Below are 15,042 nucleotides of genomic sequence, written 5' to 3' on the forward strand. Positions count from 1 at the left end.
AAATTCTCTTCCATTGGTTTGAATTGCGTTTATGGCATGAGAAAATTTGATGGTGTGACCTATTAAGTTAGGTTATATCAGACGTTCTTACCCAAATATCGAGGTATGCGAGAAAACCCATCATCAATTGCTTCGTTGCCGCCACCAAAACAATGGGTGGAGATTGTGATTTTCACTGAACAGTACTATTAAACAGGGCCGGTAATTATGGTACTTCCACTTGGGAGGTGGTGACGGAATAGAGAGAAAGAGGCCGGGGTGGAGAGATGGAACACACAAAGTTTTTAGGGGTAAATTGGTTATTTCATTTTTGGATGATTGACATGTCACATGTTTAATTGTTGGCCTCCAGACGGGGTATAACTTTAAAATCAACATTATCATTAATAAAACTACTATTCTTAACTTTGGCAGGATGTTATTTGAAAAACTTTTAGACATCGTGTGGATAAAAGAAATAATAAAAGAAATTGTAACATGAGTTAAAAGAAAAGAAAATAAAAAATAACAAAACTTCTATTTATATTTATATAAATTACAAAAAAAATAATAGCATGTTTTTTTTAGAAAAAATGAAGGAAAGGAAAAAAAAAAATTTAAAATAATTTACCATCATGCCCAAATAATAAGGTGGGCTCGAATGTTTTTCAAAGTTTGCTTTCAGTATTACCAGTATGAAAGACGTAATTTAAGTTGCTATTGGAATAAGTTGTCCTCTAAACATAAAAATCACTATCTTTCAATTTCTTTTCTTTTCCTTTTTAATTCTATCAATTTAATTGAAGTCTAGCATGGGTAATAAGAAAAAAAAGTAAATTGCACAAATATATATATATTATTTTATAAAATTTGATCAATAACATATACTAAAAAGAAGCCAAATCTCTGATTCTGATTGAATGGTCTACTAAATTTGTAAGAGCATTCGGGGCACAAGGAACTTTATAGTGACTATGTGTCAGTGAAGAGAGAGAGGGGGTCACGCAGAAGCAAGTAGAGTGTTTTTTTTGTGGGCCTTACAATTACTTTCTGTTGAGTTCTCTGTAAACAGAGTGGGCTTTGGAGAATCCGTCAATTTTTTTTTGTTTGCATAATTGACTGTGTTCTGTCTTGTATCAATCAATTGATACAAAGTAAAATACAGACAAACGGAACTTGCAATGATAATTTTAAATGACTATATTATTTACACTATAAATATTAAATTTTATTTTCAATAATTTTGTCTCTCAATATTTTTTTTAACATTCATCTCTATGGATCCTCATCTTCCATTCTATTACTCCAATTTCGACCAATCTCATAATTTCGAATTACCACCGCAATCCAATTATAATTTGAATTCTTCAAATTTTTTTCAATACGAAAATCCATCTTAATCCTAATACTCTTACATGCCCAATTCCACCCTCATTACCAATTCAAATTCAAATTTTTTATTTTATTTTTAAATTAAATTAATAAAAAAATAATATACAGAGAATTAGATAATTGGGTTTCAAAATATATGGAAAAAAAAAAAGAATATCACGTCATCATTTTTAACTTACGTGACACTAAAAGGTTTTTTTTTTTTTTTTTTTTTTTTTTTTTTTTAAGTAAATAGATAACTTGCTCTATGGTGGAAAGCATCCGGAGCGTCATGTTACCATGTATATAGAGCAACGCTGCCGTTTTCAACAAACGCCTAGCGGTGCGTTTGGATGGAAGCATTTGGCGAGTTCTGAATAATGCCCAATTAAATGAGAGAGCAATAACCGGGACAGTAACTCCGACGGCACACGCACAACGAAGAAGAAAGAAAAGAAGAAGCTTAAAGAAGGCATAAAAGATATATCCCTTTCTTCGAATTCAGAAAGATTTACAGGTAATTCCTAACTTCAATACGCTGATTCGAATCTGTAGCTTTCTTGTTATTAATATTATAGGTATTCTCATTGGATTTATCATATCACACAAATACGCTAGATTACACTCCTCCAATCTGATGTCTTCACTTGTTCCTTAAGGATTTAACAGGTTTCGTTTTCTTTATCCTCATCCTCATTTTTTATTTGATTCTACACTTCTAGATGTGTGATGTGTCCGTATATATATATATATGTGTGTGTGTGTGTGTGTGTGTGTTTATGTATGTTTGTTTATATATAAATATATGCGTGATGTGTCCGTGTATATATATATATGTGTGTGTGTGTTTATGTATGTTTGTTTATATATAAATATAAATACTATTAGTCTAATATTGTTATTTTATTTGCATAGACATTCTTGGATTTGTTGGAATTCGCTGCTCTGCCAAGAGTCATAGCTGGGAAATGGAAACCATTGTACTTGTTTGATATTTATTCATTCTCTGTCAGTAATACTACTCTTTTTTCTAGTAAATTTGCCTACAATTATGCACAAGTTCAATCTTTGCCCACAAACTAAGGTTTAATCTTCATTGCGGTCATGGCGTGATAACTATGGGAGTTTGCCTTTTTTTTTTTGAAGACTTCCTCTAAAAATTTGACTCAGATTATATGGAATGAATAAATACATTGCAGTCATCTCGACTATATGGAATGTTTTCTATAAAGGAGTAATGATTTGATTATAGAGTTTATAATTTGACCTAATTTATAAGAATATATATATTTTTGGGAAGTTGAAGCAAACGCACACCCAACCCTCAACCTCCCCTTTGGGAAGAGAGATCATTCCATCCAGGCTAGAGGCCTGATTGTAATTTATATGAAAAAATTGAGTTGTAATTTTCCTTTATTGCACAGGGCAGTACCAGCTGCTAATTTTTGTTTTTTGAATAATAGGTTTATAATTAGCTATTTGCTGGCATATGCTACTATGTATGATGCTTTTATAGTAGGGACACTGTTGAAAAGAAGAAATAGCTAAGTAATGTTCACTTTGGAACACGGAGGAGTATAAACTGTAAATGTAGAATCTGTGGATACATAACATTGTATAATTAGCCATTTCTAATTATTTTCTTCTCATATAGGTTAAATGCATGACTATCTTTGTAGTGTCGGGCCGAAGTTGCAGTAGATTTGGAGAAGGAATGATCAAGAAGATTTTTTTATACGAGATGTAACTGTAAGTGTACGTCCGTGAATGAATAAATAGGTAGTCATCTCATCTGTAAGGAATGTTTTCTATAAAGGAGTATTTATGCATGTCATGTCAAAAAAAAAAAGAGGTAGTATTTATGCATGATTTTTATTGTAGGAGAGCTTATAATTTTTAGATCATCTAAGCATGAAAATATATTAATGCTACACGTGGTATAGAATTAAGTTACGAGCTTCGTATATAGTTAGATTTTAAACATAAAATGGAGCCCTATATGTAGAATAGATGTCTGTATTATGAACCAGTTAACACTGATGCCTTTGAGTGGATATATACTGGACGTTGTTTGGTAGTTGGCAAGGCTCTGTATGCTGTGCATGTACCTCAGACTATGCCAATATGGTGGTCTACTTTCCCATCAGTAGATGCGCAAGAAATGTGGTCCGCTTGAGTGGACACGTTCAAAGACGGATGAGGAATGTCGTTTGTGCTATGGTGTCTCAAGTGCCATCTAGTTCATGTTGTCTCCATGTCTCCAGTGGGCATTCCGGATCAAAATATGCTAACATGTCTGTCTCCAAGGCACATTCTTGTTCATCTGTAATTAGCTTTCGAGCATTTCAGGGAAGCTGTTTTGGTTCCAGCAACTCCAAGCAGAGGGACAACTGGAATTCATTGACGGTTAGAAGTATAGTTAGTTCCCAGAAGACATGCTTTGATATTTCATGGGGGTGCCAAGATATGAATATGAAGCTTTTAGCGCCGAAACATAGAACTATTCGAAAAACCAAATGTCGTGTGGGTTCAGTATCTTCTTGGGCACGGGGATGTGCTTCTGCTGGACTAATTTTTGGATTATTGGTTTGTTATTCGAGTCCTGAACCAGTACATGCTGAATCAGCCCAGGCAAAGGAGAACAAAGAAGATGACTGTGATTCCTCATCTGTTGGCTTTTCACATGGGAAGAAAGTCTACACTGACTACTCAATTATAGGTGAGCAGTACAGTATTATTAGGCTTTTTGTTGTCTTTTTGATCTCCTACTATTATTTTTTGTTTTTGATTTTTAGTTTGGAAATGATGAATTGATGCCTTCTGTTGATGGTATCGCAAAGCCTTTGTGAATATTGATTTGGTATTTGTTGAATTCATTTTGTGTATATAATTTCACCACAATTTTTTTTTTTTTGTTTTTTGTGGTAAGCGATAACTCCTCCACATTGTGCAGGCATACCCGGAGATGGAAGATGTTTGTTTCGCTCTGTTGCTCATGGAGCTTGTTTACGATCAGGGAAACCAACTCCAAGTGACAGCCTTCAAAGAGAATTAGCAGACGAATTACGGGCTAGAGTATGTTCCCCATGTTGCTTCATCATCAAAATACTAAGTTTGAATTACTTTTTATTAGAAAGCAAGATTGCTTGCCAGGCACAGTGGTTGGTGCACTATCTTTTAATACAGATAGCTAGATTGCTATCTTGTGAATTGGGTTTGTCAAACGAACGCATCAATGACTATTTAGATATGCGACCCACTACATTGAACTAACCGTAGCCACTCAAGCAAGATTGCTATTGCCTAAGAAAGAAAACTGTAACTAATGATCCCTTGTCATGGATTTCTACTTCAGGTCGCGGATGAATTTGTCAGAAGACGGAAAGAGACAGAATGGTGAGTGTAACTGAGTGTTATTCCTTCAATACTATGTGCCTTTCTTCTTATTAAGGGAGAAGATGATCTCATTTTCAATTTTATTAGAACTTTTGGCAGTTGATGGCTCCGCAATATGAACAGGTTTATTGAAGGTGATTTCGACATTTATGTTTCGAAAATGAGGAAGCCACATGTATGGGGAGGTGAGCCCGAATTGTTAATGGCTTCACATGTTCTCCAGTAAGTCTCTCTCTCTCTCTCTATATATATGTGTGTGTGTGTGTGTGTAAATTGCAGACCTCTGCTCTTTGGTTTTATCTGGTCGCCAATTACACAGTGCATGTCAATGTGGGGGGCACTGCAATTATTACGGCCAGAAATTCAAATGGGAAATGCTGTGACGAAGGCACCCTCAGCGAGCTCCACTAGATCCAACGGTGATGAAGGTGCGCCCTCATTGAGGGCGCCCTACTCACAGCACTGCTCAATTCAAAATTTCTCGTCCACTTTGGTAACAGCAGGACCATTCATGCTATAATGTGGTGCACTTCAGTTGGTATAACTGACATTTGGATTAATGACACTGACAGCCTCTTCGCTTTTTAAATTTTTTATTTTTACTTTGCTGGGGTCGAAGGAGAGGTTGTTATATCATTTGGACTGGTGTCCCCCACTTTAAATAGACTTGGACATTGATACATCATATTACATTGCATATTCTATAATTAGTTTCAAATTTTTGAAGTCATAAAAGAAAATGTTGAGGAATGAAATGAGCGAACCCATGGTTGTGATGACTGCAGGATGCCAATCACAGTGTACATGTATGATGAGGATTCTCGTGGCCTGATTTCGATTGCCGAGTATGGGCAAGAATATGGGAAGGAGAATCCTATCAGAGTCCTCTACCATGGTTTTGGCCATTATGATGCCCTGCAGATTCCTGGGAAGCAGGGTGCCAAATCAGGGCTTTAGCACTAATGCGAGAGAAAAAAAAAGGTTGGTGAATAACTTAAATTTACCCATTCAATCACATAAGTCTATTCATATGTATATATTTTTTTTGTATTTCACTCATTTTCATGACCCTTGTGAAGGAAATGATGCTAGTTAACAAATAAATTTTGTTGTGAATAGGAGCAGCGGCCTGATATTTTTGATATTCTTACTTTGGGGCTGTGACAACTGCGATTGAAGTTGGTGGGTGGAGGAGCAACTTAGAATGAGGACTAATTGGTAAACTGGGGCTAATAGTCGATGCCTGAGGTATTTTTTACTGCTAAACAGGACTGATTATGTTCGAGTTGTCTGATTGGTGACCTGAAATCTGAGATCAGCCAAATGTTTGTTATTCGTGGTAGGGTCCACTAGGACCCTGGTTATAATATAATTTAAGCCAATGTCTGGATAGAATATAATTCAGGCCGAAAGGACAAATAATTCAATTTCATATAAATATGTTGTATTTGGATTCTATGGTTACAATCCAACAAATGGATTGGTACGAGTTTGAAGAGACTTTTGAGATTTGGATTAAGCTCCGGCGTTTTTGTTTTGCTATGAAGCAGGGATACTTTCAACTGGGGTGTACTCTTATTGTGTACTTTTTAAATACATTCATCAGTTTATATATATATATATATATATACTTCTAACACTCATCTTATACTTTAAAGATATTTTGATAATGTAACTTGATTCTTCTTAGATACTTCAAAACTCATTTAATAAGTTTCTACCATCAAAATATAACATTTTCAAATATAATAATATTATAGTATAATTGCTAAGAAAAGTTCAATTATATATATATATATATATATATATATATATATATATCATGACTATTGAAATACATAGCAATTATCATGACTATTGAAATCCATAGCAATTATCATGACTAATTTTGTTCAAAATTTATTCATGCAATAGAACTCTCACATCTGAGCTTGTTTGCCAAAGGAAATGTTAGTACATAACGTCACAAACAATAGTATTATTTAAGTTTATTCATGGATGCTTATATATTTATTAATTTCTATATATCAAAACATTCGTGACATCATTGTATTTGTATTTTATTTTTAAACATTTTGCAGCATTGTTGTATCCAAATGTTTAGTTGAGCTTGAATGTCTTGAATCTATATAGGACGATTATAGAGTCCGAGAGACTCTGACCATGCTTTTTAATTCGATTATTTTTGGAGGATTTGTCACTAATTAGTTTTTGGAGGATTTGTCACCAATTATTAATTATAGTCTTTATATTGAGTTGATTGTTTGATTAAAAAAAAAATTTTTTGATTAATTGAAAAATAGAAATAAATCTCAACTTTGTGGTTTCTAACAAGTTCTGAAACCGGGAGAACTTAGAACAGGTTTTTTTTTTTTTTTTTTTTTTTCGATAAAATGATTAAGTTACAAAACAAAACAAAAATTTTTGAGGGTGCATAGTTACTCCTCCATGATTTGAAAGTCATAAAAACAAACAATCTCATATCGACTAGAAGCCAAAAAAAAAAAAATAATAATAATAATAAAAATGAATAAAGGTTTAGTGAATTGAACTGAGTTTTGAATACAAGACAACGCTAACGGGAGAAACAAATTATTACTTTATGAGAAGTTCCTTTCAATCAATTTTAAATACAAAGATCTCTTCAGATTTACCAAAGTATCCTTGTTAGTGGAATCTCCAAACTGCAAAGGTGAATGGAAAGAGCATGGGTCCGTAAATGATTTTCTGACACCACTCAATAAAAGCGATGCAATCAACAGTGAATATATATATATATATATATATATATATATGGTTATGATGGTACATTGCTTTTTATGCTTGTAAATTTTCAAGTGAAAATTGCTGGGTCACCAAATTAAATGCAGTAACAATGATAGCCTTAATAAGGGACTTCAATAAATCCAGCCACATCTCTAGTATGGTCCGTAGTATTTAGTTTTTAATCTAAAAATAATATAAAATTATTTGAATTATATAAACTCCATACATGATTAATGCAGAGTAATAGTATATGTAATTATATAAATACAGATATATCACCAATCATAATTCATATTCAATATATTTAAATAATAAATTATTGAATTTGAATTGATAACGAGTTATTAGATTAAATATTATAATAAATTCATTAACATGTATATGCTTAAGTGGAATGAAAAGAAATTAATTGTAGGATGGTGTATAATATAATTATGCAAATAAATAAATTAATAATATATAAAAAAGAAATTAATAACAAAATTAATATTTATATATTTAATGATAAATAATTAATACTCCGTATAAAAAATAAAGATTATTAAATTTGGATCATTATCAATTTTTTAATTTAATTCATAACTAGATTAGATTTAGATAATAATGATTCTCTCACCCAAGGTGCAAGAAAGCAAAACTGTAAAAATAACAATAATTAAAATATATAGGGTTAAGTGCATTAAACTCCCCTGAACAATCTTCTTTCTTCCAAGAACCCCCCCTGAACTATGGTTATGACACTTAACCCCCTAAACTATTTTGTTTGTTGCAAAAAAAAAACATTTCGTTAATTTACAGCTAATTCAATGACGGTAAATAGATTGTGCGAGTCACGTGACCAACCCATCTTTTCAAAAAGACATTATTACCCTTGCCAAGCATAAGCTTATGAGTTATGCCCAAACACAGCCTTATGCCCATCTGCCTAATCGGCGTTGTCCTCACCACCGCTGAAATAATCTCTGATTGTCTTCATTGGAGCTTTCTTCACCGTCGTTTGTCTCGCCTTTAAGGCCACTTTCTTCATCGTCATTTTGAAGTCTTAAGGCCGCTTCTGGTACATGATTTGGGAATATGGCCGATTATATGTTGTATATTAACATACCTTAGACAAATTAACAAAACACAAAGAATTATATTGAACCTCTGTAATTGTTCTTGTGAACTTTGGGTTAAGCTTTTTCCCATGCATGTAGGGAAGACCAATCGCAACCATGTCCATTTACAACCACCGCCGCGCACCACCATTAACAACGTTACTACAGCCACCTGGCCTCCACGCACCACCATCCCTTCATTGTAACTGCCACCACCATGTCCACCTTTCAACCACGGTAGCGCCACCACCCCCACACCGACATCACCGCAGCCACCACCCAACCCCACAATCGGCAGCGGATATCAAGGGAGAGAGAAAATAAAGGCGTCGCCACCACCATCCACACCCTAAAACCACCACTACATATTTCGGATAAATTCTGCAAATGAATACCCAGCAATGACAAAATTAGTAACTGAATCACAACTCTCTCTCTATCTGACTTTGTTTTTTAATCGATTGAGAACTAAAACTAGCCATCTTCGGCGAAATAGCCCAACCAATTCTCAAACGAACGATTCGATGATCTAGATGAAGATACGGATGCAGAGTTTGATTGCGCTTTGAAGCAGGCATGAAGCTTTGTCCTTGATTGCAATAAAATTGGAGATGATCGGTCACATTCAAGATGTTCCTTTTCATATAATAGTGACCGCTGATCTCTGCAACCTCTTTCTAGCAGTAAGTAACACGACGACGTCAAAGTTAGGGTTAAATGGTAATTTCGTTTTCCGTTTATGCCTCTTTACGGTGTATCACTAAATGCAACAAAATAATAGTTAAGAGGCTTTACTTACTTCAGGGAGATTTTTTGCAATTGAGACCGGGGTTTTAATGCATTTAATCCAAATATATATATATATATATATATAGAATCATTAAGGCTACAGTCAATAGTAAAAAAAAAAAATTCAAACTGCATTAGGCATGTTACCCCTACTGAGGCATCTCGATAACAACCCACCTGAAGTTCAAATTACACTTCGTCTTCTTGTCTCTCTCCTCTCTCTCTCTCTCTCTCTCTCTCTCTGTGCAACTTCTCGTTGCAGTGATGACGATCACAGTCTAAGCAAGCCCATGAAACTCTCATTGCATTGAAATCATGAACTCTATATCTGTTGAAGTTGGGCTCGTTTGTTTCCTTCTCTTCTTCATTTCTCTCTCTTCTTCACTCAATTCCGATGGCCTCTCTCTTCTGGCACTTAAAGCCGCCATAACCACCGACCCAACTCGCGTTCTCGACACCTGGTCCGACTCCGATTCAACTCCGTGTCACTGGGCCGGAATCGCCTGCGATCGCGACCACCGAGTTACCGGTATTTCTCTTTCCAACAAGAGCTTCACTGGGTACATCCCATCCGAACTAGGCTTACTCGTCTCTCTCCGACGACTCACTCTCTCTCACAACAACTTCTCCAAACTCATCCCCTCCCGCCTCTTCAACGCCACCAATCTTCTCTCTCTAGACCTCTCTCACAACGCTCTCGCCGGATCCATTCCGCACCAGATAACCACCCTCCAAATCCTAACCCACTTGGATCTATCCTCCAATCTCCTCAATGGGTCACTGCCGGAGGACCTCAGCAATCTGACACAGCTCACCGGCACACTAAATCTGTCCTACAACCATTTCTCCGGCGAAGTCCCGCCGTCGTACGGACAGTTTCCGGTGATGGTGAGCTTGGATCTCCGGCACAACAACCTCACAGGAAAAATACCACAGGTGGGCTCACTGCTGAATCAGGGCCCCACTGCTTTCTCTGGAAACCCTAACCTCTGTGGGTTTCCGTTACAAACGCCATGCGCAGACCCAGAAGCTCAAAACCCTAGACTTCAATCGAACCCTGAGAACCCTAAAAACCCCAGCTTGAATGGGTTTGGAGAGAGAGAGAAAGTGAAAAATGGTTCGGTGGCGGTACCATTGATTTCGGGCGTTTCGGTGATTGTCGGGGTCCTCTTTGTTTCGGTCTGGGTGTTTCGGAAAAAATGGACATCTGACGAGGGCAAAATGGGAAAAGAGAAGCAGGAGGAGGAAGAAGTTAGCGAGGAGGGGCAAAAAGGTAAATTCATGGTGGTGGATGAAGGGTTTGGGTTGGAATTAGAGGATTTGTTGAGGGCATCGGCGTACGTGGTGGGGAAGAGCAAGAGTGGCATTGTCTACAAGGTGGTCGTGGGGAAAGGATCTGGTGTGGCGGGTACAGTTGTTGCTGTGAGGCGCTTGAGTGAGGGTGATGGCACGTGGCGGTTCAAGGAGTTCGAATCGGAGGTGGAGGCAATCGGGAGGGTCCAGCATCACAATATCGTGCGGCTGAGAGCTTATTACTATGCCAATGATGAGAAACTGCTGGTTTCTGATTTCATCCGCAATGGAAGCTTGTACACTGCGCTACATGGTAACATTCTTTCCCTTCTAGTGGTTTTTAAAATTGTGTTTGGTGATTGTTTATTTATTTATTTTTTCTATAATGCTGAAGTATCTAATGGTACTTGTAATACGGCTTTAGTTTGCCAATGCCTTTGTAGTCTCGTGGGTGAGTTGCTTTCCGTTGAGATTCTCACTTTGAGTTTTGGCATCTCTAACTTTTAATTTGCCTCTCTTACCTGAAAATAAATAAATAAATAAGGCTTTAGTTTCGAAAAGAAAAGAGAAGATGGAAAAGAAAGAAAATTTTGATCCCCCTCTTATTTGAATAAATAGGAAAGGAAAATTGAATCTTGTGTTCAAGAAATGTAGCGGCAGAAAGGAAAACTAATTATTTGTATTATATTTTTTAAAATACCAAATTCAAGGCGTGGATAGGGTGCATCCAAACACAATATCAATTGCTTTGTTTGGTAGAAAGAAAGAAAATTGGATGATAGGTAGAGGAGAAGGGATGATGCATGAGATATCCTATAGAAGAGATCTTGTTTTCCCCCTTTTTTGTACGGAGAAAAGCTAACAAGAGAGTTTTAAATTGTTTGTACCCTAATACCCCATATTTGAATTTTATCTGATATTTATATTTTTATAATAGCTCCACTCCCTCCTCTATTCGGTCCATATTTGGAGGGATAAAAATTTGTGAAGGAGGAAGGCTGACTCACCCATCCTATTATCCACGTTTATTCCTTCCCTCCTATCTTTTCTTCACCTTTCTTCGTTCCGTCCTAACTAATGAAGCATTAAAGAGAGTGAATTTATAAAGCAATATTCATGGTAATGTGCAATTCATATGCTCTATTTTCTAGGTCATCTATTGCTGCACTGTTGTTCTACTTCTTCAACTTGATTCCAACAACTGTTGGAAGCATAGTGTCCTCTCTAGAGTTTGTTTTTCAGTTATAGATAAGCATGATAGAGAAGAGAGAAAATTTATAGGTCAAAGAAGTGCCACAAGAGAAAAAAGTTATTGGCCAAAGAAGTGCCACGTTACACACTTGTTCTAGTTCTATATCTCAAAATGTTTACCATGTAATCCCTCTGTTTTGATCTTTCTAATTTTCTTTAGTGGTTGTTGACAAAAACTGTACATGTTACAGACTTTTTAGGTCACGAGTTGCAATTTTGTGTTTGTTTGTGCCCATAAACCGAGTAACCTGCAATGTTTTCACTATTTTCTGTCTTTATTGACTCTGTTTTAAAATCTTCTGATCCTCTCTTATTATGTTGATGATTTCCCATCCAATGACTTCTCAACCTTCATGGCATTTTCCCTTTGTTTCCTACACCCTGGAGGACATAATATCGGGTCCATTGAGCTTGAAATTTGAGTGGAGACTGACTCCATCTACATCAAGCCACTCATACTGTTCTTCATTTTTGAAAAATAAGGCTAAAATCTTAAATTTATGTGATTTTCAGCACATTCACCACCTTTGTGTTTGTTTTTATTCACGCATGCTCCTAAAAAAATGTGGGATCTGATTTTTGTTCAGAACAAAAGGCTGTGAGAATGACTGTTGATAAATATTATAGATTTCTGTCAAACCTAAAATGTCCTCTGCAATGCACAAATTCACACATGTGCATACACTTAGTGTGAAAATGCATTCAAGACATTGATTTGGTGAGCCCTAAATTTTATACTGACAAAAATTGCATTCAGATCCCACATTGAAATGTAATAGTCTGATGTGTGATGCATAGCATTTGGATCTTGTTCCATTGAGTGTCGCACTTCACTGAAACTGGGGGTAGGGAGAGGCGCCATTATTTTATATTGTGATTGTTTCATACTTTACGCAATTTTGGGCTAGATATTGAGTTTTTGGGTTTTGCGCCTAATCTGGATTTGTCACTAGGAAGATCATTGAAATACTCCTCATTATGTAGGCACCTATCCTCATTTCACTTGAACAGTAAAGTTTGCTTCCCTTGTGACTTCTCAGTTTTTTGTTTTTGGTTCAGGGGTATATGTGAAATTTTGCATTAAGAGCTGATTCAAACTGGTGGTTGAAACACAGCTAGTCATATTTTTAAGCTTCTATTATTGAACTTGTCTTCTACTTCTTTTTTGGCATTTGTGTTGTTTATGAAAACAGTATGTGGTTTGGCTCTTTTGGGTGTTAGTGCTAGTGAATCAGTTGGCTGCAACTTCCTCAGAGTGTGTTTTGTCTCTATTGTCTCAAGGATGAATCATTTTCTGGTACATATGTTTCTTCTTTCTGTGTGTCTTCTTCTCTCCTTCTAGTTCTTACTGTGTATCTTCTTCTCTCCTTAGGCCTGAACAATACCTGTTAATGGAAATGGTCCCCAACCCAGGCTATGTTTATATGCGACCAAAGTTTTCACTTTAAATGACATGTCACAAGAAAAATGGACCACTTGCAGAATAATTGAGTTCAAAATTGCATTTGCTGGTCCTCAAGGTTTTCATGCCACATGTTTTTTATGCTTTGACTCGGATTTTAGTAAATTTCATTTTTCTAATTGTAAAAGAAAGCAATTTCATACACAATTGCAATTACGCATTGTTAAATGGAGAGTTATTTTATTTTTCTATGTAGAGTTGGACAAATTTAGTGCTTCTTGTTTACTTAATTGCGAGTAAATTAATTGTGTTCTTCAGGTCCGTTCAGAATTTAAAGCTTATTTGACAGCACTTCAATATTGGCCATTTGTATTTTATAATCTTCAGTTCTCTTTTAGAGGAAGCAACACTTATCACCACTGATCAAAGTTTACTGTGTCTTGGTTTTAAACATTGAAGGCGGGCCTGCCAATATTTTGCCAGCTTTATCGTGGGCTTCAAGATTGAAGATTGCTCAAGGGACTGCAAGGGGTCTAATGTACATTCATGAATGCAGCCCTAGGAAATTTATTCACGGAAACATAAAATCATCAAAAATCCTTCTTGATGATGATCTCCAGCCTTACGTATCTGGTTTTGGACTCGGCCGTCTTGTCTCCTGCTCCTCTAAATCCACCAATGCTGCATTCAAAAGACAAAACTCAAACCGTAGCATAATAAGTTCAAAGAGTTCAGCTCCCATTATCTACACAGCACCTGAAACTCGAGTTGCCAATAGCCGGTTCACGCAAAAATGTGATGTGTACTCTTTTGGAATCGTGCTTTTGGAGATATTAACCGGCCGACTGCCAGATGCAGGACCAGAAAACGATGGTAAGGGTTTAGAGAGCCTTGTGAGGAAGGTGTTTCGAGAGGAACGCCCCTTGTCTGAGATTATAGACCCAGGTCTTCTGCATGAGGTACATGCAAAGAAACAAGTTGTAGCAGCATTTCATATCGCGCTTGACTGCACAGAACTAGACCCAGAGATGCGGCCTAGGATGAAGACGGTTTCTGAGAGTCTTGATCGCCTTAGATCTCAGTGAATGTGTTGTAAAGCTTTCTATGTTTTTGCTGACTTCTGATATGTTTGAAGGTGCTGCTATTTTGCTTATGAACAATCATTGGATGTAGGGTTGGTCTAATCACTAATGCAGGTCTTTTTTGTACTAATCAATTTATCTTTTGAGATGTTCTCATAGAGAGGAAGTAATCTCAAGATGTGTGTGAGTAAATCTTTTGACCTAACAAGCATAACATGGCATGTTTGCCCAGAGGACAAGATTGACATGTTATGCTAGTATTTTTTTAGGTCAGCGAGACATGAAATGATCTGATTTGATATTAAACAATTGTACTGACTCCCAATTACTGACTTCGATTTTTGCTTCTTTTTAGCTCTCTCTACCACAGACAGCAGTCCCACACACCTAAAAGGCATTTTCACGTGACCATATTTCCTTCTACCCCACTGTTTTTTGGATAATCCTTCGTCATTTCTACGCATAAATAGAAACTGAACATCTGCTTTTTTACTTGTATTATTGCGTAAAAAAAATAATAAGTTTCTCTGAGCACTTGGGTATTTCAAACACTAGTACATTAAAATTAAAGTAGAAACAACTAGAAGATAATTTTGCTTATGAACTTATGGATAAT

The 15,042-nt window shown here is 36.2% G+C and overlaps 2 protein-coding genes across 8 annotated transcripts; both read left to right on the forward strand.

Annotated features, from left to right (window-relative positions):
* The first annotated feature begins 1,660 nt into the window (after positions 1-1,660).
* On the forward strand, positions 1,661-6,265 carry LOC132292448 (OVARIAN TUMOR DOMAIN-containing deubiquitinating enzyme 4). 7 transcript variants are annotated; one of them, XM_059790366.1, is made up of 9 exons: positions 1,661-1,867; positions 1,969-2,019; positions 3,005-3,099; positions 3,429-4,069; positions 4,304-4,425; positions 4,706-4,746; positions 4,870-4,968; positions 5,532-5,727; positions 5,866-6,265. In XM_059790366.1, the coding sequence occupies exons 4-8, from the start codon at positions 3,475-3,477 to the stop codon at positions 5,701-5,703; spliced, it is 1,029 nt and encodes a 342-aa protein (XP_059646349.1). In that variant the 5' UTR covers positions 1,661-1,867; positions 1,969-2,019; positions 3,005-3,099; positions 3,429-3,474; the 3' UTR covers positions 5,704-5,727; positions 5,866-6,265. The 7 variants fall into 7 exon arrangements, with proteins under 7 accessions (XP_059646349.1, XP_059646347.1, XP_059646346.1 ...); XM_059790364.1 differs by having other exon boundaries at positions 3,005-4,069; XM_059790363.1 differs by lacking the exon at positions 1,969-2,019 and having other exon boundaries at positions 3,005-3,129.
* A 3,167-nt stretch (positions 6,266-9,432) lies between these two features.
* LOC132292350 (receptor protein kinase-like protein ZAR1) lies at positions 9,433-14,654 on the forward strand. Its single transcript, XM_059790351.1, has 2 exons — positions 9,433-11,004; positions 13,804-14,654. Exons 1-2 carry the CDS (start codon positions 9,714-9,716, stop codon positions 14,427-14,429), a joined length of 1,917 nt encoding a protein of 638 aa, XP_059646334.1. The 5' UTR covers positions 9,433-9,713; the 3' UTR covers positions 14,430-14,654.
* The last annotated feature ends 388 nt before the right edge of the window (positions 14,655-15,042 follow it).

This window comes from Cornus florida, unplaced genomic scaffold (genome assembly GCF_030987335.1).
Source record: "Cornus florida cultivar Cherokee Brave unplaced genomic scaffold, ASM3098733v1 CherokeeBrave_3.0.0_Hap2_Chr02, whole genome shotgun sequence".
Taxonomy (NCBI): Eukaryota; Viridiplantae; Streptophyta; class Magnoliopsida; order Cornales; family Cornaceae; genus Cornus; species Cornus florida.